This window comes from Neoarius graeffei, chromosome 8 (genome assembly GCF_027579695.1).
Source record: "Neoarius graeffei isolate fNeoGra1 chromosome 8, fNeoGra1.pri, whole genome shotgun sequence".
In the NCBI taxonomy this organism is placed as follows: domain Eukaryota; kingdom Metazoa; phylum Chordata; class Actinopteri; order Siluriformes; family Ariidae; genus Neoarius; species Neoarius graeffei.
The window spans coordinates 82,017,912-82,041,669 of NC_083576.1; the positions used below are offsets into that span (position 1 = coordinate 82,017,912).

The 23,758-nt window shown below is 41.5% G+C and overlaps 1 protein-coding gene across 2 annotated transcripts in view; it reads left to right on the plus strand.

Annotated features, from left to right (window-relative positions):
- The window catches only part of c8h12orf4 (chromosome 8 C12orf4 homolog), a 54,556-nt gene extending 32,676 nt beyond the window's left edge, over positions 1-21,880 (plus strand). The window contains exons 12-14 of one of the 2 annotated variants that reach the window (XM_060928355.1): positions 6,000-6,057; positions 13,146-13,213; positions 21,149-21,877. In XM_060928355.1, coding sequence (XP_060784338.1) covers positions 6,000-6,057; positions 13,146-13,213; positions 21,149-21,241 — 219 coding nt within the window. In that variant the 3' untranslated portion in view covers positions 21,242-21,877. Of the gene's footprint in view, positions 1-5,999; positions 6,058-13,145; positions 13,214-21,148 lie in introns of both variants that reach the window. The other variant, XM_060928354.1, reaches the window with a different exon arrangement.
- The last annotated feature ends 1,878 nt before the right edge of the window (positions 21,881-23,758 follow it).

The window sequence follows — 23,758 nt, forward strand, 5'->3', positions numbered from 1 at the left end:
ATTGGAAAGTGTAGGTCTATAACAGATTTAATTTAAGATGTTTCTTCATCACTGGATATGCATTTCATAGTGGTAATATTGTCATTATTATTCATGAAAATAAAAATCCTTTCATGAGCTGGGGTGTACAAACTTTTGCTGAACAGTAGCTAATTCAGTTAGAGCATTTACTCTGGGTTTCTTTTTTTTTTTTGCTAAGATTATCATTTAGTTTGTCTTTTCATTAAAATGAATGTTTTACTGTTTAATCAGTATAAAGTTTTCCCTCATAAATTTGAAATCCGTTCCTTCCTATGCGCTCGCGTTTACAGTATTTGGGTCGACTATAATTTTAGTCATTTAATTCAGCACATAAAACTAAGTTGATGTTTCATTCCTCCCTGCTGTATACAGGATACAGTTTTGTCGTCTCAATTCCAAAACTCAATGTTGCTCTATAATTTGGAGACACGCCTTTTTTTTTTTTTTTTTTTTAAATGGACCAGACTGTCTGAAGTGACCCAGGATAGATTTTGCTGAAAAGTGAAAAGTTAAAACTCCCTGATCCCGGTCCAGCCGACCACAGACTGCTGCTCATGAATACTCCGGGTTCAGGAAATACTTTTTATTCCTTTTCATCCCTGTTTTTTTTTTTTTCCCCATCCAGATGTGGTTTCTGCTAAACATCAATCCAAAATCATGAACAGGACAAACACAAGCACACTGTAGAATTTTCCTGTAATACGTTATTTTAAAGAAACACATAGTGGGATAAAAAGATCAGCTGTGAGCTACTGCTCATTTACGTATTCCCCCCCCCCCCCCCCCCCACACACACACACACACTCTTGCTTATATCAGAATGTAAGCAATCGAAGGAATAGGACACTTATTATGAATGTTGACGTCAACAAATAATGAACCCTGAAACAAGTAGTACACACATTGGGGGTCATTAGGACCTTGTAACACAGGACTCAGAACATCCCTACAACGATTGAGGGAAAAGAGAAGGAGCAGAATCACATCAGGAAAGCACTTCAGAACTGCAGGTATCCCAACTGGTCTTTCCTCAAGAGCAGAAAAAGGAACAGAACGGACAAGGTGGAAAACAGGAACAAACGCAAGAACATTGTCATTCCCTACATTTCTGGTCTATCTGAGAAACTCAGGAGGATCTTCTACAAACACAACATTCCGGTACATTTCAGACCCAGTAACACCCTGAAGCAGAAACTGGTCCACCCTAAGGACAGAATACCCAGACACAAACAGGACAACGTAATGTATGCCATTCAGTGCAGTGAGGAATGCACGGACTCGTATATTTGGGAGACAAAACAACCGCTTCACAGGCGTATGGCTCAACACAGGAGAGCCAGTTCCTCAGGCCAGGACTCTGCTGTCTACCTTCATCTCAACAGCAAAGGACACTCATTTCAGGATTGCAACGTATGCATTTTAGCCAGAGAGGATTGTTGGTACGAGCGAGGAGTTAAAGAAGCCATTTTTGTCAACCTGGAACGGTCATCACTGAACAGAGGTGGGGGTCTAAGACATAATTTATCAGCCACCTACAATGCAGTCCTTGGCACATTTCCCAGACAATTGAATGCACACCAAAACCCAGTTGTTTTCAGTCAGTGCGTTTACATGCACATCCAAATCGAGCTACTGTCGGTAATCGAGCTAAGGGTCCCAGCAGGGGTGCCAGAGAAATCCAATCCTACATGCACACAAGGGAATCGAGCTATTGTGTGAGGTACATTGTGCACCCGAGCCACAGGTGACGCTACACGCCCCATCGTGTTGGTACACTTCCGGTTGTCGTCATGAAGAAGAGCTATTCAAGAGTATAAACAAAGTTATCAGTTCCGTGTTCACAAGAAGAACGACGACGAGGACAGCAACATCGAGAGATTGTTGTTCCTCCTGACCTCTTCTGCTGCTCGCTACTACTACTGTTGTCATGCCGACCGAGGCTGTTGTGTTTCCCGCTTGTGGTCTCGTCACTCATCACTTCCGGAAGGGGCAGTGCTGAAGTAAGTAGCTTGATAGGGTTTACATGCACTAAGTAGCTCGGCTATAATCGCATAATCTAGGTCGTGTAGCTCGATTACGAGAAATCCAGTTCGGTTCGATTTCAGCCGAGCTAAGGTGTTTCCATGGCATTTAGAACTTCGATTTCAGTTGAGCTACGGCAGAAATTCGATTTTCTCTATGTGCATGTAAACGCACTGAGGCCCTGTCCACACGGCAACGGATTCAGGTGCATCCGATAAAATTGTTTATCATTTCGGCCTGGCGTCCACATGGCACCGGCGTTTTGGGTGCCCCAAAACGAAATCTTTTGAGAACGGGTTCCAGAGTGGAAAGATCTGGCAACGGCGCCGTTGCGAAGTTGTCTGGATGAGTAGAACGGATTTGTTTACGATGACATCACAACCACATGTGCTTCACGCTGGGTAGAAGTGTAACGAACTCGATGTGAGTTGTCAACAAATCCTATAACTTGGTTCATGAAACGCGCTTACAAAATATTTTCACTGTGAATATTTATTGTGTAATGGTACAAAGTGAGAGAGAGAGAGAATAGCTCTTAGGGCAGAGTCAATCCCGCCAGCAAAAATAGGGAAAAAAAAGGAGTGATCTCTTCAGATGTTGGTTTAAGTCCTACAATACATTCCTCAAAAAGGGCGTAGAAGAACAAATTAATCCATCAACGTGTAGCATTCAATTTATTCCGGACCATTAAAGACGCCGCCTTCCGCTTAGAATCATACGTCATCCTCGCCGCCATATTGGATAGGTCAAAGCGGAGAATAAAGATGCCTCATTCATGTGCTGCGTTTAACTGTACCAACAGGTTTGCCGTCCAAACGAGATCACATGGGATTACCTTTCACAGGTGTGACTGGAAAAATACTTTTCATTGTATTTGGCCATTATAATGTAATTTTACGAACATATTTTTCTGACTTTGTGGCTAATATGAAGTCTCGCGCATAATAGTTTATGCGCATGCGTCCTTACTACTTCTATTGTTCTGGTGTCTCCGAAGGGACCGTCTTACAGCGCACCTAGAGGTGTGGCATGTGTATTGCATCGTTTTCAGCAAGCGTTGCGTTGCCATATGGACCTGATATTTTACTGATCCGTTGCCCATGTGGACGCGATATATATATTTTTTTAATAACATCTCGTTGCTGTTGTCGTGTGGATGTAGCCTGAGTGACTCACAGGAGGACAGAGAGAATCAGCATTCCATTGATCACCCTAACGGGCAATCCATTGATCATCCTAACAACTCTCGAGGCAGTTCACATCCAGCCCCCAGTGACCCACACCAACAGGATGACTCGACGACACCTTAGATGAGCTTTTCATCCATGAGAGGATAAATACCTGATGCTCCCTACCAGTCAGACAGAACTGAAGAAGCCTTTCGGATGAGAGGTGAAACGTCTTCAAGAATCTTCAAGCAAGTCCAGTTGCTCTCTTTTACCACCCACAGTTTACCATGACCTGGATGACTGAGAATCTTCACAGACATGTAAAGAGCAGTGTCTCTCCACAGGGATTTCAAACAGCATCCTGGTAAACTGTCATTCTGAAATAGCATTTTGCTTCTTGAAATAGTGTCAAAATCCACCCTGTATGTGTCGTTAAACAGGAAGTCGATGTGGGACAGACCTGAAAACGGTATAGAACCCCAAGCTGAAGTTTGGTACCAAGTGGCTATGATTTTGTGGTGGAGCGGGAGTATAATAATAAAAATAATGTCTTGTTTATTGTTTGTGAAATGTATAACTCAAAATAGACACTTTTATTTTATGTAATATGAATTAGATTTTATTCATAAAGACCCATGTGTTGTTACATAGGTTTGTGATGTACAAAATGACATTGCTGTTTAAAACCTTGCACTGTCTGCCCTCTTCTGCATACTTGAGCTCAGACACCTTAACGTCACTGTGAAATGACGCATGAATGAATGAATGCCATGAGATGAACGCTTTTCTGGTGCTCCACTCTTCATGCCTTGTCCATGTTAGACATTTAGGTTCTCGGTAGCACCAAGAGGTGACTTCTGCAGTTCATGGCTTGATGCCGAAGGAATCGTTTGTCATTTGTTACATAAGTTATCCAGTTAATACATAGTGAGTAAATGCACGTGCGTGTTTATATATATAAAACTTCACTTTTAGTTCATCTGACCATAAGGGCGATTATCTGTTGCCATGATGTGGCGTCTGTCATCCGTCCGTCGTCCACGATTCAGTTAACTCATATCTCCTCTGTCAGTTCTCCACAGATTTCTGTTCCGATTATTTTGTTTGAAAGAACTCATCACTCCACACAAACCTTGGTTGCTGTTTTGTCAAATATTTTGCTAACGAGTCAGTAATTAGGCCAAATTAACGAATTTTCCAGGCCTCTCACTATAATTGTATCTCCTCTCTCATTTCTCATCCCATTTCAGTTCTGATCGATGTTCTGGCTCGATCTTCCCTTGAGGAATGAAACTTGGTCATTTGTTTATTGATTTTCCTGTTGTAAACAATTTGTTTACAACTTTGTTTATTTTCAGTCAAATCCTCAGTTCTGATTGTTTTATTTGAAAGAACTCGACCTTCTGCACAACACTTGGTCGTTATATTGTCAGTTTTTGACTAACAAATTAGTAATCAGGTCAACTTCACACATTTTCTTCTGACTAGAATTGTATCTCCTCTCATTTATCATGCGAATTCAGTTCTGATCGATGTTTTGGGTCGATCTTCAATCGGGGAACAAAATTTAGTCCTTTGTTGATGTTCCTGTTGTAAACAGTTTGTCGTGGAGGTTGGTCCTCTCTCACATTGTCATATTTCAGTTCTATTTGTTTTGGTTGTCATGATGGTCTTGATGGCAGACCAGATGAGCTACTACGGCCTTGACGTTCTGATTTTTTTTATCCCCCGCTGGCTGAAAGGCCCGAAGGGGGATTATGTCATGGTGATTTCCGCCCATCCATCCGTCCCGGGAAGGGTGCTCACCTTCTGAAATCAATTCCTCTCTCAATTTTTGGAGGAATTTCATGAAACTTGGCAAAAGCATTGTTGTATGTCGATAGTACACGTAATTTCGTTCAATTCGGTCACATTTTACCAGAGTTGTGGCCCTTGATTAACAAAATTTATAATTTGACAATTTCATGAGCGTGGTTTCCTTCTGACATCAACTCCTCTCACAATTTTTGGATGAATTTCTCGAAGCTTGGCAAAAGGCCTCGTTATATGACGGTAATACGCATATTGTGATGTAATATCGTTTGTGAAAATTTTCCCAGAGTTTTGACCCTTGATTAAATAACTTGTACTTTGACAATTTCACAAGGGTGTACGTTCTTCTGAAATCGACTCCTCTCACAATTTGTGGAGGAATTTCACCAAACTTGGCAAAAGGCTTGGTGGTTATATGACAGTTATACGCTGATTGAAATTTCATTTAATTTGGGCAGATTTTCTCAGAGTTATGCCCTTGGTTATTAACAAACTTGTACTTTGGTAATTTCATTAAGGTGTGCTTGCTTTCTGAAATCAACTTCCCTCACGATTATTATCCCCCACTGGCTGAAAGGCCCGAAGGGGGATTATGTCGTGGCGATGTCCGTCTGTCCATCCCAGGAAGGGTGCTCACCTTCTGAAATCAAGTCCTCTCACAATTTTTGGAGGAATTTCACAAAACTTGGCAGGATTCTTTGTTGTATGTTGTTAATACGCATGTTGCAATTTTGTTCAATTCAGTCACATTTTACTAGAGTTATGGCCTAGTTGCCAACGTGGGTTATTGTGCTCTCCGAGTACTCTTGTTAAATAAATAACAAGACCCCCATAATTATCCCCTTATACGTATTCCTTAAAATGAAAGTGTTACCAGGTTTTTAGGGAAAGTTTTGCTTTTTACAGCATTGCTTCTTGCCTAGAGTGTGTTATTTGGATAAATATCATATAGTCTCAGTCTTTTTCTTTGTGCAGGAGATGACCATTCCCTGGTGTTTGAAGCGAGCTGAGTTGGTGTTTAAATGTGTGAAAGGTGAGTAAGCAAAGAGCAGAGCAAAGAACGGGGAACTGCTGACTTTGGAGAACAGCTGCACGCTACATAATTTCTCACGGGAATACGCGAGTCAACTAGAAACATTCTGCCTTGCTTATACTCGTGTATATTTCCTGGGGATTTTGCAGCAAATATAATTGTAAGACTTGCATAATTTAATATTAATTTACATTTAAATGTTTCAACATTTAAAAAAAAATACAACCCCAATTCCAAAAAAGTTGGGACAAAGTACAAATTGTAAATAAAAACGGAATGCAATGATTTACAAAGCTCAAAAACTGATATTGTATTCACAATAGAACATAGACAACATATCAAATGTCAAAAGTGAGACATTTTGAAATTTCATGCCAAATATTGGCTCATTTGAAATTTCATGACAGCAACACATCTCAAAAAAGTTGGGACAGGGGCAATAAGAGGCTGGAAAAGTTAAAGGTACAAAAAAGGAACAGCTGGAGGACCAAATTGCAACTCATTAGATCAACTGGCAATAGGTCATTAACATGACTGGGTATAAAAAGAGCATCTTGGAGTGGCAGCGGCTCTCAGAAGTAAAGATGGGAAGAGGATCACCAATCCCCCTAATTCTGCGCCGACAAATAGTGGAGCAATATCAGAAAGGAGTTCGACAGTGTAAAATTGCAAAGAGTTTGAACATATCATCATCTACAGTGCATAATATCATCAAAAGATTTAGAGAATCTGGAAGAATCTCTGTGCGTAAGGGTCAAGGCCGGAAAGCCATACTGGGTGCCCGTGATCTTCGGGCCCTTAGACGGCACTGCATCACATACAGGCATGCTTCTGTATTGGAAATCACAAAATGGGCTCAGGAATATTTCCAGAGAACATTATCTGTGAACACAATTCACCGTGCCATCCGCCGTTGCCAGCTAAAACTCTATAGTTCAAAGAAGAAGACGTATCTAAACATGATCCAGAAGCACAGATGTCTTCTCTGGGCCAAGGCTCATTTAAAATGGACTGTGGCAAAGTGGAAAACTGTTCTGTGGTCAGACGAATCAAAATTTGAAGTTCTTTATGGAAATCAGGGACACCGTGTCATTCGGACTAAAGAGGAGAAGGACGACCCAAGTTGTTATCAGCGCTCAGTTCAGAAGCCTGCATCTCTGATGGTATGGGGTTGCATTAGTGCGTGTGGCATGGGCAGCTTACACATCTGGAAAGACACCATCAATGCTGAAAGGTATATCCAGGTTCTAGAGCAACATATGCTCCCATCCAGACGACATCTCTTTCAGGGAAGACCTTGCGTTTTCCAACATGACAATGCCAAACCACATACTGCATCAATTACAGCATCACGGCTGCGTAGAAGAAGGGTCCGGGTACTGAACTGGCCAGCCTGCAGTCCAGATCTTTCACCCATAGAAAACATTTGGCGCATCATAAAACGGAAGATACGACAAAAAAGACCTAATACAGTTGAGCAACTAGAATCCTACATTAGACAAGAATGGGTTAACATTCCTATCCCTAAACTTGAGCAACTTGTCTCCTCAGTCCCCAGACGTTTACAGACTGTTGTAAAGAGAAAAGGGGATGTCTCACAGTGGTAAACATGGCCTTGTCCCAACTTTTTTGAGATGTGTTGTTGTCATGAAATTTAAAATCACCTAATTTTTCTCTTTAAATGATACATTTTCTCAGTTTAAACATTTGATATGTCATCTATGTTCTATTTTGAATAAAATATGGAATTTTGAAACTTCCACATCATTGCATTCCATTTTTATTTACAATTTGTACTTTGTCCCAACTTTTTTGGAATCGGGGTTGTACAAACAGTAAACTATAATAAATGAAACAAAGTCAATATTTGGTGTGAGACGACCCTTTGCTTTAAAAAATAGTAGTCTAAGGTCCAATGAGTGCGGTTTTATGAGGAAATGAGCTGTAGGTTTTACTGAGCATCTTACAGAACCAGCCACAGTTCTTCATCACAGTAACTGCCTGGTCAGGATTATGGTGGTTTAATTAATTGCTGCTACTTTGTTTGTTTGTTTGTTTATATTATAGGAAACAGAACCAACTAAATTATTTTAGAAAAGATCTCAGGCAGGTACAAACAAATATAACTACGAACACGGTCCTGGATGTATCTCTTGTTATGAACTAGTGATGTAGCTGAGGTTGAGGAACTCTAAGACAAAATCTGCACACTATACTGTATCAAAAGCTCTGACATTTTGACTTGTGTTTTTTTTCCCCCTAATGTTTTCCAAGGGTATAGTGATACAGTTCATATTTAATTGAAAGTAAGAAAGAAAGAAATAGAAAAAAATCCCACTTCTCTAGTTTAGGCCACACCTAAACTGTCATTTTAACTGGAAATAGAGTTCCAAAGTCGGTTAAAATGTCCGTCTTCCGCTGCCTTTTTCTTGGCCCACTGGAGGACAGGGCTGCGTTAACCCTTGCCGAGGCCCTGGGCAGACACACCCCCGAGGCCCCACCCCTGCCTGTTGTCAACTGCGCTCAGCAGATTCATCCCCTCAGACGTGCCTGTCTAACTAGACACAGAAACTTAAATAATGACAGTGGCACAATTAGAAATACTATTGAACGATAAAACTTTATATCCATCAACACCTATTTAATCGATAAAAAGCAGTGGTGAAATAGGCAATTGCATGGTGAAAAAATCCATCAGACATCACGGTTAACAAGTCTGGTTAACTAAAGTTTAGCCTCAAGAAGCCTTTGAATGAGTGAGTCAATGAACAACATGTCAAGAACATAACCGAGGCCTACAACAGTTTCTTTAGTATTCAGAACAAGAACATTCATTTGGTATAGAACCGTTCGTTTTCATTTTGGAATCCAGGCGACTTTTAACTTGTGAAAACAAAGAGCGATAACAAAGAAAGAAAAATATCTTGCTTCTCAGAAATAAATCTCAAAATGTTAGGCTATGTGAAACATTTCATCCTTTCACACGTAATGTCTCAAACAGCAGTGGCGCACAGCTTTGCGCATTCAGTTTGACAGCCATGGGTCAACTTACAAGGGCACTTTCCTACTTTTCTGGAAAGCGAAGCCATTAATTAAATCATTGAACTCAAGCTGGCGTAGCGTGCGAAGACATGGTGGACAGTGATCATATTGACAATGGCAGGTGATTTATGCGACGGGACAAGGTGGGCTTCCTTAAGGGTGGCGAAATGCATCAAAAATGTTATCAATATGATCAAAACGTCTGAAAATATCGTTTCATGTTTTCCGATCTCGCTACCTCCGAGGCCCCGTAGTGGCCGAGGCCCTGGGCAGCTGCCCATGAAGCCCATTAGGATAACGCGTCCTTGCTGGAGGATGCATCAGCATGGGACTGATGCATCCTGAAAGCTACTGAAAACTTTACCAGTTATACCATGGCCATGTAACCATATAACCTGTATTATTATCCACACAGGACACTTTTTTGATGGAATAAAAGCGTGTGTTCTATTCCCTTCTAGCGGGTTTCATTCATTTGGTTCAATAGCATGCAATATTGTTGGCATATCACTTATCCTACGTGTATTACGTCACTCTACCCAATGGAGAATGAGCATTGAATATGGTTTACGATTTTGCGTGGTTGTCAAGACATGACGTCGCACGTCGGAGATGTAAAACTTCCGCGCTAGCAAGCGACTGAGACAATTTTCTAAACAAACATGGCCGCCAGGTTTGCTTTGTTAAATACAGAAGATTTTGAGATAATTTTGAAAGAGAAAGACGCGTTGAACACCCGAAAGGAATGTGTATGGAGGATAATAATAATAATAATAATAATATTGGCTGGCTTTTTTTCATGGTCTGTCAGATATGTTCCATTCAGTAGCGTTGTAGTCAAGTCACTAAACCTCAAGTCCGAGTCCAGTCTCGAGTACTCAGTGTTCAAGTCCACGTCATTTAAAGAAAATTTCAATTCGAGTCCAAAAACAAGACTTCAACTGCACCATTTGACGGTGGCTGTTGCTGCCTTTATGTGAAAGGGTCTCTGCTACTGTGTTGGACTAACGTTACTGCTCGGCTGCACCATTTTAGTTAACAGGCTACAGATAAAAAGCTTGTTCATCGCTCATCAAGCCCCTCCCACTATCAACAGGGCAAATAACATGAGAGAGGGTTAACACTAGCTAGTTCATAGCTCAGCAAGCCCCGCCCACTATCAACAGGGCAATGAACATAGCGCGGCACTTCCTTCTCTGGGTGGAGTCTTACCAAATGACAAAGTTCAAGGTCGTCTCCTCGATAGTTCTTCTACATATGGAACACATAACTGCATTTTTTTTTTTTCCCACTGCATGAGAAGTCTGTATAAGCAAAGCGGACAATCCTAGCGGCGTTCTCTCCAGGCATTTTAGCGCCATTAACATTAGTTTGTTCCTGAGCATGACGCATGAACAGGTGACTGTGCATTCTCTTGCATGAAATTAGTATAAAAATTAATGTAGATGGGGTGTCGTGGCTCAGGTGGATAAGGCGCCATACCATAAATCCGGGGACCCGGGTTCGATTCTGACCCGAGGTCATTTCCCAATCCCTCCCCGTCTCTCTCTCCCACTCATTTCCTGTCTCTACACTGTCCTATCCAATAAAGGTGAAAAAAGCCCCAAAAAAAAATCTTAAAAAAAAAAAATTAATGTAGATATAAATATCTTCTGCCAAATTATTATGGCATGTTAGGAAAAAAAATCCTAGTCCTCGTCTCCAATTTACAAGTCTAAGTCATTAGCGCTCAAGTCCAAGTCAAGTCACGAGTCTTTAAAATTAGGGTACGAGTCGGACTCGAGTACTACAAGCCTGCTAGTCAGCTAGCATGATGATGTACCAGTTGAAGACACATTCAGTATCAAGCAAGCTGAGTGGAATATATCTGATTATCCCATGAAAAAAAACCCAGCCAATATTATTTAAACGTGTGTTGGTTGTTGTAATTTGGAGATATCGGACAGGATGATCTCTATATATTTTAACTTTATGGATTGTGCATGTTGAGACCTCTGGTATTTGGTGCACAGTTTTGCATTGTGACGCATCGTATCATGATGTATCGTTACACCCCTAATAATCCATATTTGTGAAAATTGAGAATGAAAAATCTCTAAGTTAGATTTTGTGCTTTTGTTTATGAAGTGCAGGCCTTTCTCCAGGTCGCTGTTGCAATGCGTACACCCTTTTTTAATTTTTTTTTTTTGATAATAAATATTGAATTTTTTATCATACAATCCCGATTCCAAAAAAGTTGGGACAATACAAATTGTAAATAAAAACGGAATGCAATGATGTGGAAGTTTCAAAATTCCATATTTTATTCAGAATAGAACATAGATGACATATCAAATGTTTAAACTGAGAAAATGTATCATTTAAAGAGAAAAATTAGGTGATTTTAAATTTCATGACAACAACACATCTCAAAAAAGTTGGGACAAGGCCATGTTTACCACTGTGAGACATCCCCTTTTCTCTTTACAACAGTCTGTAAACGTCTGGGGACTGAGGAGACAAGTTGCTCAAGTTTAGGGATAGGAATGTTAACCCATTCTTGTCTAATGTAGGATTCTAGTTGCTCAACTGTCTTGGGTCTTTTTTGTCGTATCTTCCGTTTTATGATGCACCAAATGTTTTCTATGGGTGAAAGCTCTGGACTGCAGGCTGGCCAGTTCAGTACCCGGACCCTTCTTCTACGCAGCCATGATGCTGTAATTGATGCAGTATGTGGTTTGGCATTGTCATGTTGGAAAACGCAAGGTCTTCCCTGAAAGCGACGTCGTCTGGATGGGAGCATATGTTGCTCTAGAACCTGGATATACCTTTCAGCATTGATGGTGTCTTTCCAGATGTGTAAGCTGCCCATGCCACACGCACTAATGCAACCCCATACCATCAGAGATGCAGGCTTCTGAACTGAGCGCTGATAACAACTTGGGTCGTCCTTCTCGTCTTTAGTCTGAATGACACGGCGTCCCTGATTTCCATAAAGAACTTCACATTTTGATTCGTCTGACCACAGAACAGTTTTCCACTTTGCCACAGTCCATTTTAAATGAGCCTTGGCCCAGAGAAGACGTCTGCGCTTCTGGATCATGTTTAGATACGGCTTCTTCTTTGAACTATAGAGTTTTAGCTGGCAACGGCGGATGGCACGGTGAATTGTGTTCACAGATAATGTTCTCTGGAAATATTCCTGAGCTCATTTTGTGATTTCCAATACAGAAGCATGCCTGTATGTGATGCAGTGCCGTCTAAGCACCCGAAGATCACGGGCACCCAGTATGGTTTTCCGGCCTTGACCCTTACACACTGAGATTCTTCCAGATTCTCTGAATCTTTTGATGATATTATGCACTGTAGATGATGATATGTTCAAACTCTTTGCAATTTTACACTGTCGAACTCCTGATATTGCTCCACTATTTGTCGGCGCAGAATTAGGGGGATTGGTGATCCTCTTCCCATCTTTACTTCTGAGAGCCGCTGCCACTCCAAGATGCTCTTTTTATACCCAGTCATGTTAATGACCTATTGCCAATTGACCTAATGAGTTGCAATTTGGTCCTCCAGCTGTTCCTTTTTTGTACCTTTAACTTTTCCAGCCTCTTATTGCCCCTGTCCCAACTTTTTTGAGATGTGTTGCTGTCATGAAATTTCAAATGAGCCAATATTTGGCATGAAATTTCAAAATGTCTCACTTTCGACATTTGATATGTTGTCTATGTTCTATTGTGAAAACAATATCAGTTTTTGAAATTTGTAAATCATTGCATTCCGTTTTTATTTACAATTTGTACTTTGTCCCAACTTTTTTGGAATCGGGGTTGTAGAGTTTATACCCTTTCCATAAGAAATGGAGGTAACTGCTAGGAAACTGGTATTGTATTTAACTTCAGTATTTACGTTTCAACCTTAAGCCTTTATCAAACCTCAAAGACAAAAAGAAAAATAAATCCATATATTTGAAAGTGTCCAAAGTTTGAAGTAGTAGAGTGGATCATTGAATGTACAGTGCTCTGATGCTGAAGGTTTTTTTTTTTTTGGTCTCCCCCTCCAAGGTTTCATGATGGAAATGGCATCATGGGACGGAGGCATCTCCCGGACTGTTCAGTTCCTCGTCCCTCAGGTATGACCTTGTAAGCTCTCGAAGTAAACACCCCCCCCTTTTTTTTTTTTTCCCCACTGGTATAAATAAATTCAGCCCTGATCTCATCTCCAGCTTTAGTGCAACCTTTTCTTGCATGTCACGGTGTCATTCAGCACCATCTACCATGTTGAAGCTTTGCTTTATTGACCACCAGCTGCCACTATTTCTTTAATAACCTGAAAGGACACACTGAGTTCTTTCTCGTTGACAGGCTAACAGGTTAAAACCAGCATCAAAGGGATCTTTGACATTCGTGACTGCCAGTTTTACACCCGGTCCTCTTTCAAAATAGCTCCCGTCTAAAAGCATGTGTCCGTCAAATGCATAGTGCGTGCATTATATAAGTGTATATATAGACTTGGCTAATGTTTACTCACTGATGATCCCCAGGCAAGTTATGAGATTTGTAGTAAATCTACCAACTGATGGTCGGTAAATCTAACTGCTAGTCGTCTTTGACTTGAAAAGGCTTTTCATACAAAATCCATATCCTGTAGATGAGTGTAGAGAAAGACTCATCAGTCCAGAATGCTTCCTTCTCAAGGAAAGGTGGTAGTGTCCTGGGACCACAAATAAATCGATGCTAAATCCAACCTCGTTGCTTTTATTCCTTAGTATATGACAGCGCTGTTGAATTCTCCGTTCTGATTGGTCAGAAGGTGTCGATGGCAGCAAGTCAGATCACATGCTCATATTATATCAAAGCATGCATCGTTGTAATATATGTAGCAGCTTACACAGGGACTTGGTACAGAAGTGGACACTTTGCACAAACAGGTTCTGGTTCTGGTGGGCTACTGCATAAACTCCACAGATGGGATGTAACATGCAGGCACAAGCCGATTGAGCGGGATATTAATTTTTGAACAGGGATTTTTGGACGACATTAATAATACTTGTGTAATTCTTGATGTAACTTTTCTGTGTAGAGATGCTTATTTGACCTAAAGAAGGCGTCTCCAGTGTCAGGAAAGTCTTTAAGAGGCTGGTGAGGGATCGAATGTTTATAGCTGCTATAATATAAGTGATAACAGGAAATCTTCGTTTGGCTGCTCCCGATTAGGGGTCACCACAGCGGATCTTTCATCTCCATTGCTCCCTGTCTTCCGCATCCTTCTCTACCACACCTGCTACTTTCATGTCCTCTCTCGCCACATCCATGTAGCTCCTCTTTAGGCCTTCCTCGTTTTCGTGTGCCTGGCAGCTCAAAAAATATTAGTAATTATTCTCTCCACATTCACTGGATATGAGCAATCGCACGCTCTGATTGGCTACTCTACTTCTAGGATATCAGCTCATATACTGTGAGTAGAGAAAAACAAAATGGCGGCGCGTGTTGCTGAACCAAGCGAGGACGAAATAAAAACTACTCGAAGACAACCCCCCCCCCAAAAAAAAATACCAAAAAAAGCAACAAAATATGGAATGAAAGTATTTGATGTTACAGTAAGAACGTATCTTTTTTTTTTTTCCAAGAATTATCACATTTTTCACAAATTGTTCCTGTAATTTCGCTGGTTTGTTTACATTCTAAGCGGAAATTATCTTATCTGATGTTTTGTCTCGAGTTTTAATTTTATCAAATTTGCAAAAAAAAAATGCCTGTTTTCTCAAAATCAAGTGAATGTGGATAGAATAAAACAGTTATTCCACTCAATCTCATCGTACATGGCTCATAGCCAACTTGGTGCTACGCACCTCATCGACTATCAGCTCATGTACGATGAGATTGAGTGGAATAACTGTTAAATAATTAATAAATTATTCCAGGAAATTGAGTCATGCATGAGCTGATAGCTATAACCCGTGTACAACGAGATTGAGTGGAATAACTACTTTATTCTATCCACAGTCACTGGATTTTGAGAAACAGAAGGTTTTTATTTTTTGCAAATTCGATAAATAAAAACTTTACACAAAACGTCTGACGAAATCATTTCTGCTTAGAGGGAACCCACCCAAAGGGATCAATAAAGTTCTATCTAATCTAGACGGACTTCTTAAAAACCTATCGATGGAGGCACAAATTGACTTTAATGTTGTTTTTTGTACAAAGTGCCGTCGTGCTGAGGTATAGAATAGCTTTAGACATTTAATTCTTCCTTGGACATTTCAGTTCTGTAATTTTTGAACTTCTTTGGGCTTTTGAATCAGTCTAAAAAAAATTCAACAAATTTTAATGCTTAAAGGTAAAGAATGTAAACAAACCAGTGAAATGACAGGAGCAATTTTTTTTTTAAGATTAGATTAGATAAAACTTTATTGATCCCTTTGGGAGGGTTCCCTCAGGGAAATAAAAATTCCAGCAGCATCATTACAGATAAACAGAGAAAAGAAATAGAGAAAACTTCTAGATAAATTAAGTATTTACATATACAAATATAAAAAGAACAAGATATGGGGAAGAGGGGGGAAGGGGAGGGGGCGGCGGCAGGAGAGATATTGCGCTTTATATTGCACATTGCTTATAGAGGATGTGCAGTCACGTGACCCGTCCGTGTTTACTCTGCCATATTGGACGGCTTCAGGATTGTTTACCTTGCGCGAGCGTAATGGATCCAGGCAGTAATCCCCAAGAAAATTCGGAAAATACCCCGTCTACATCACGCGATAACTTGTCTAAGTTTGTTCAGCATCTTGAAGGTGACGTGAGGCAGCGTTACGTGGAAAAGTGTTCCAGGTTGGGGATTGCAGATCCGTACAACTTGCCGCAATCCTTGTTCAGGGAAATTCGGAGCTGCGGTGCCGGCGATTTGCCCGATCTGGCCTACCACGACATTTACAATTTTCTTGTTAATCGTGAATCGTGTTACACTGGCAAAGCCCTCAAAGCTTACAAGAGCCTGGAAGCTTATAAATATTTTGTTGCGGGATGGGTATCCCAACTATACCTCTGGAAGGTCCCGAAGAAGAATGTCTACTTGATAATCTCACGGGTAAGTGGCATTAAGACGTTTATCATAAAGAGACTATGCAGGACGTTTTATCGTAAGAATGTTCGAAATCTAAACTCCGTTCCAGATAATGACCGGGTTGTAAATATGTATGTTTTTATCTGGAAAAAAAAAATCACAAATCACCGCTATCTTTATCTGTGCATAATTATTATTCAATATCAGATATAAATGTATAGGGGTCACAGATATGTCCAGCTTCTATATTCAAACAAATTAAAAAAATATTTTCTTGCACCTCTATGTGCCTAAAATAACATACATATTCTTTTTCAGTACTTTACACAATCTGATAGGAAGAACTTTATAAACAAGTTATGCATTTGTATACATATTTTATTAAGAACATTAATATTACACGTCCATGTGAAAACCAGTTATATTTTTTTGATCACAACTTGGTGATAGGTGGTGCAGTATACTACAATTATACAGCAAGTTCTAACTAATATTTTGAAAAGACCCCAATGGTCCAATAAAGTGTGCAGTGACTAAAAACAGCGTCTCTCCTCGTCTGCGGGGAATCTATAAAATGACAGGCCCTCCTTTTGGCCCTGTCTATTGGTACAACCAAATGCTGAACAAGATATAACCATTCTCGAAAGATCTACTCCCACACACTTGATAATTAGAACGGGTTTGTCCAAGTTCTATGCGCGGCTATGCCGTCCAAGATGGCAGATTAGAGGTCTGCGCGGGTCGGATTCTTCAGTCCCGCTCCCGCCCGCGCCCGCATTGTGCAGTCCCGCTCGCGCCCACAAAGAATTATGATTTTTCAGTCCCGCTCCCGCCCGCCATATTTTGTCCCGCTCCCGCCCGCAAATCCCGCATGATGCAGACGTTCACGTTATTTCTCAGGAAAGTTCTTGTCTTGACACAGCGTGATGGTGCCCCGCCCCCTACTTTGAGTGGATTTGAGCATAAATATCTACAGCTCACGTTCACGTTTATTATTTACCTTGTTTCTGAATTCGGAATGTTGAAATGGCAACATGTAGACTTAATAATTATTTAAGTAGGCTAATCATTTACCGTAAGTATGCGCTCTCCCATGGTGCGTCTCCAATGAATAATTAGTGTGAAAGGAGAGATGGATCGCACTCTTGAACTTATTCTTTTAGTTACATTTCTTTTCAGTTGTTTTTAGCAGCAGAAGGAGACAAACGTTTCGGCTGTTGCCTTCGTCAGTGTCTCTAATAATAATAATAATAATAATAAACAATAAAAAAAGACAGGCGAGCACGTAATTCCAAGTGGAAATTTGGTATATTTATTGTTCAGCCATACAAAACATTAGGCTAACCCAGTTTACATTTGTAAAGCATTTCTAACTAAAATGTCCGATTTCAGGACTCTTGACTTTTTAAGGGTAAATGTACCTCTTTTTAAAGCAGCACTTACTTTTGAAGCACTGTGAGCTTCAGTAAAGGAGCTCTGCTCTTCTGCCATGATCGGAGATCTCAAACACGGAAGAGGAAAGGAATCGGAAACGTACGAGAGATATTTATCCTCTCCTGGATCAGAATCAGAATTCTGATGACCAGCTCATCTAAGGTGTCATTGAGGCATCATGTTAGGGCCTGTCCACACGGCAACGGATTCAGGTGACTCCGATACAATTGCTTATCGTTTAGGCCTGGCGTCCACACGGCACCGGCGTTTTGGGTGCCCAAAACGCAATCTTTTTGAGAACGGGTTCCAGAGTGGAAAGATCTGGCAACGTTGCCGTTGTGAAGTCGTCTGGATGAGTAGAATGGATTTGTTTACGATGACGTCACAACCACATGACTGTGAGTGCTTCACGCCGGGTAGAAGTGTAACGAATATCACCAGGAAAAAGCCTTACAGAGCACCAGTGAGAGTGAAACACGAGCTTGGATATTATTATTATTATTATTATTATTATGTTCAGTGTTAGTTCACAGTAGTAATGCAAGAAGCAGAATAGTGACAGTAATAGTGAAGCAAAAACATGCAATTGTACAAACACTGCAGCTCTACAGCAAAATATTCATTTATGAAATGGTCTGATTCTTAACACCAGTAGTGCCAATGATCTCATTGCGGTGCGAGTTGTCAACAAATCCTATAACTTGGTTCATGAAACGCGCTTACAAAATATTTTCACTGTGAATATTTATTGTGTAATGGTGCAATCCCGCCAGCAAAAATAGGGGAAAAAAGGAGCGATCTCACCTCTTCAGATGTTGATTTAAGTCCGACAATACATTCCTTAAAAAGGGCGTAGAGGAGCAAATTAATCCAATTTATTCCGGACCATTAAAGACGCCGCCTTCCGCATAGAATCCTACGTCATCCTCGCCGCCATATTGGAGAGGTCAGAGTGGAGAATAAAGATTAGCTGCGTTTAACTGTACCAACAGGTTTACCGTCCAAACGAGATCACATGGGATTACCTTTCACAGGTGAGAAACAACAAATTAATTCCATCAACGTGTAGCATTCACTTTATTCCGGACCATTGAAGACGCCGCCTTCCGCGTAGAATCATACGTCATCCTCGCCGCCATTTTGGAAAGGTCAAAGCGGAGAATAAAGATTAGCTGCGTTTAACTGTACCAACAGGTTTTCTGTCCAAACGAGATCACATGGGATTACCTTTCACAGGTGTGACTGGAAAAATACTTTTCATTGTATTTGGTCATTATAATGTAATTTTACGAACAGATTTTCCTGACTTTGTGGCTAATATGAAGTCTTGCGCATAATAGTTTATGCGCATGCGTCGTTACTTCTTCTATTGTTCTGGTGTCTCCGAAGGGACCGTCTTACAGCGCCCCTAGAGGTGTGGCATGTGTATTGCATCATTTTCAGCAAGCGTTGCGTTGCCATATGGACCTGATATTTTACTGATTGTTGCCCATTTGGACGTGATATATTTTTAAATAACATCTCGTTGTCGTGTGGATGTAGCCTTAGTGTGGGTCACTGGAGGCTGGGTGTGAACGGCGAGTTATTAGAGTGATCAAAGGATTTCCCATTAGGGTGATCAATGGCAAATTTAAGATGCCATTCCTCACTCAATCTGGCAATCTGACTCTCTCTGCAAATTTAGGCATCTTAAAATGTTTTTATTAATGCCAAATAAAATATCCAGCACAAATTATATATGATAGACATAAATTAATAATTTATAAATTTTATTTTAAACACGTTTTTAGTTAGCGGGACTGCAGCTCATCACCGCTCCCGCCCGCGCCTGCATATGTGCATTCCCGCCCGCACCCGTATATGTGCACTCCTGCTCCTGCCTGCGCCCGCAATGAGCTTTCAAAATTTGTCCCGCGCCGCACTGCTTTGCGGCGGGTCCCGCGGGACACCCGCGGGAGTGCAGGGCTCTATGGCAGATAAACAAATATCACGTGACCTCATGACGTCACGTGCACGCTCTCTATTGTCAGGCTAGGCTACTGCTCCTTCCCGTCCTCTGTCCTCCTGTTACCCCTCCTCCCCCCCAGAGAGGAGTTGTACAGTCTGATGGCGTGAGGGACAAAGGAGTTTTTGAGTCTGTTCGTCCTGCACTTGGGAAGGAGCATTCTGTCACTGAACAGGCTCCTCTGGTTGCTGATGACGGTGTGCAGAGGGTGACTGGCATCATCCATGATGTTCAATAGTTTGTCCATAGACCTCTGCCACCGTCACCAGAGAGTCCAGCTTCATGCCGACCACAGAGCCGGCCCGCCTGATCAGTTTGTCCAGCCTGGATGTGTCCTTCTTGGATGTGCTGCCCCCCCCAGCACACCACGGTGTAAAACAGGACACTGGTGACCACAGACTGATAGAACATCCACAGGAGTTTCCTCCAGATGTTAAAGGACCGCAGCCTCCTAAGGAAGTATAGCCTGCTCTGTCCCTCCCTGTAAAAATTTGTGAAAAATGCTACAATAATCTCATCTCATTATCTCTAGCCGCTTCATCCTTCTACAGGGTCGCAGGCAAGCTGGAGCCTATCCCAGCTGACTACGGGCGAAAGGCGGGGTACACCCTGGACAAGTCGCCAGGTCATCACAGGGCTGACACATAGACACAGACAACCATTCACACTCACATTCACACCTACGCTCAATTTAGAGTCACCAGTTAACCTAACCTGCATGTCTTTGGACTGTGGGGGAAACCGGAGCACCCGGAGGAAACCCACGTGGACACGGGGAGAACATGCAAACTCCGCACGGAAAGGCCCTCGCCGGCCACGGGGCTCGAACCCGGACCTTCTTGCTGTGAGGCGACAGCGCTAACCACTACACCACCGTGCTGCCCGCTACAATAATCATTCTTGAAAAATAAAAAAAAGATATGTTCATACCATCAAATACTTTCATTCTATTTTTTTTTTTTTTTGCTTTTTTTGTATTTTTTGTGGTTTTGTTTTCGAGTAGTTCATCCTCAGTTGGTTCAGCAACACGCTCCGCCATTTTGTTTTTTTGCTTTTTCTCTACTCACGGTATATGAGCTGATATCCTAGCAGTAGAGTAGCCAATCAGAGCATGCAATTGCTCATATCCAGTGAATGTGAATAGAATAAAAGTAATTATATGTAACAATAAATGGAAAAACATTTAGTTGCTGTGGTATGAAAGGAATAAAACACTTCAGGACATGCTGTTGTAGGAATATAACTAATTTCACAGTAACGCCGTGTTGTATTGAGCCGCATCACACCACTTAATGTTGATTCATTTCCTTTAAAAGCTTCCTTTAATTAAGTTGTGGTTTATTCCTTATAAAATCACTAATGATTGGTAGCATTTATTGGGATGTGTATTAACCCAAAGCCAACTTATAAGACCGTATTACATAAAACTTTCTTCAAATCCATTACCTTATACTCATTAACGTTCCACATTGCTCATTTCCTGATGTACACAGATTTCTTTGGTGCTCCGTGTTTCTGCATAGTAAGCACTGTGTCCTTCCAACATTCTGCTTTATTTGACAGAGTATCTCCGAGGAAATGTTCTACCAGCTCAGCAATATGCTGCCTCAAATCTTCCGAGTCTCCTCCACTCTCACGCTCACGTCCAAACGCTGACCGAACCACACGTACGCAAAGGGCCAAGAAGGAACTCCTGGGGTGCTTCATAGCCACACGTTTACAGTACCTTAAAAAGACAACATTTGAAAAGATCTCCTTGTCCGAGGCTCTGCAAGATGGAATTTGAGGCTGAAACGTGATCATACTGTATGTGACGGATTTGTAATAATGGATTTCATGACCATGGCACTTCTTTTTTTTTTTTTTTTCTTTTTTTTTTCCCTCATCCATTTGCTCCAGCATATTTTAAGCTGTATTATATCTGTCATCTTATTACAGTGTATTAAAGAGCGAGATCCAAACCACAACTGTGATTCTTGAGGTCTCTCTCTCTCTCTCTCTCTCTCTCTCTCTCAGCTGTGTCGACTCTAAACAACTGGCATGTGTTAGCAAACTCGGGGATTACCTCCGGATTCAGCGGTGACACGTCCAAGTGTTTAGACGTGGGGTGGAAAATGGGGCAGTGGGATTCAGGGACCCCTGGGGGTTCATGAAGTAGAGCTAGTTATCAGCCTGTTGAAAAATCTTAAATTCCACAGACCCTTGCATTAATTTATTTGAGAACCTCAGTGACACCACAGAAATGCATATGACATTCCACTTGAATAAAGCAATAAGGCACTAGACGGCTTGTGTGAGTTATTTTATCACACTCACTACGTTTACATGCACATAGAGAGAATCGAATTTCTGCCGTTGCTCGACTGAAATCGAAGTTCAAAATGCCATGTATACACCTTAATTCGGCTGAAATTGAACCGAACTTGATTTCTCGGAATCGAGCTACACGACCTGGTTTATGCGATTTCTGCCGAGCTACTTTGTGCATGTATACCCTATCGAACTAGTTGTCGAGCTACTTCCGGAAGTGACGAGTGACGAGACCACAAGCGGGAAACACAACAGCCTCGGTCGGCATGACAACAGTAGTAGCGAGCAGCAGAAGAGGTCAGGAGGAACAAACAAAGAAGAGAAAATGGCGATGTAGAGCTCTCTGAAGTGTGGGTGGAGCACAGAGGACGGCAGGACAAAGCTTCTGGTACTAATAGGCTTTTTATTGTCAGACTTTTCAGTTTAACAGCCTACTTTTATTCTTGAGAGAAAAACACACGCGCGCGCGCTGTGTTCTAGTCCCGGGATGAGCTGTCCCCTCTGCTCTCCCTCTGCCTCCTTAAATAGGGCGCGGTTACTGGGAAGACACACAAACACAGGTTAATTACCGTCAGGTGTAGTTATTCTGCCACTCATCTTCCCTGGCTCCGCCCTCCTGTCACAGACCGGCACCCCCACTGCTACAGGCAAGCAGAAACGTGCACTTCTGGAGCAATGAGGAGACAGAGTTCATGCTCATTCAGCTTAAGGAGTTGAATATATTAAAATTCATGGATGGGAGAAAAACGCGCAATGGAGAACACGGAACTGATAACTTTGTTTACACTCTTGAATAGCTCTTCTTCATGACGACAACCGGAAGTGTACCAACACGATGGGGCGTGTTGCGCCACCTGTGGCTCGGGTGCACAATGCACCTCACACAATAGCCCGATTTCAGTTGTGTGCATGTAGGATTGGATTTCTCTGGCACCCTGCTGGGACCTTCAGCTCAATTACCGACAGCAGCTCGATTTGGATGTGCATGTAAACGTAGTCAGTGTTCTTGGGCATGATGGAAAACTGAGGGTCTAAAATCCCTTTGTCTGTAATGTAATGCATGACTTTGGGTGTTATTTCTAAAACAGTGATGAAAACAATACAAAATCCTGTTCAAAGAATAATTAATTACATTTATGATGAATAACGTTAACAATAAACAATTCTTCTGCCATGCAATATAGATTTAGTTGCTAATCAAGATAATGGACAAAGTTAGCGTAATCAGCTTAACCTGGTGTATTTGCACTGTGTTCCAAATTATTATGCAACAAGTGTTTAAGAGTGGTAAGGTAAGATATTTTTTGTTTGTCAGTTAAACTCATGAATGGTAATGTGTATCAGGGCTCTGTATATCACTGAAACCAGTTGAAGACACCTGTGCTAATTAGTTTGGCAGGTGAGTCCAATTAAAGGGGAAACTACAAAAGAAGGTTGTCCCACATTATTAAGCAGGCTACCATTTTCAACCGAAATGGGCAAGAAAAAGGACCTGTCGGCTGCTGAAAAGCAACAAATAGTTGAATGTTTGGGTCAAGGCATGGCAACAATCAAAATTGCCAAGAGACTTCATCACGATCATCGCACTATCAAGAAGTATGTAGCTGATTCAGAGCACACACGTGTGCGTGCTGATAATGGAAAATCCAGGACTCTTTCCTACAGGCAAATACGTTGGATCAAAAGAGCAGCTGTAAAAATGCCCTGTCATAGCAGCAGACAAGTTTTTGAAGCTGCTGGTGCCTCCAACGTGCCCCGAACAACAAGATGCAGGGTCCTCCAGGGGTTTGCAGCGGTGCGTAAGCCATCGTTTCGACCTCCACCTATCCATTGGACACAAGCAGAAACGGCTCCAGTGGGCCA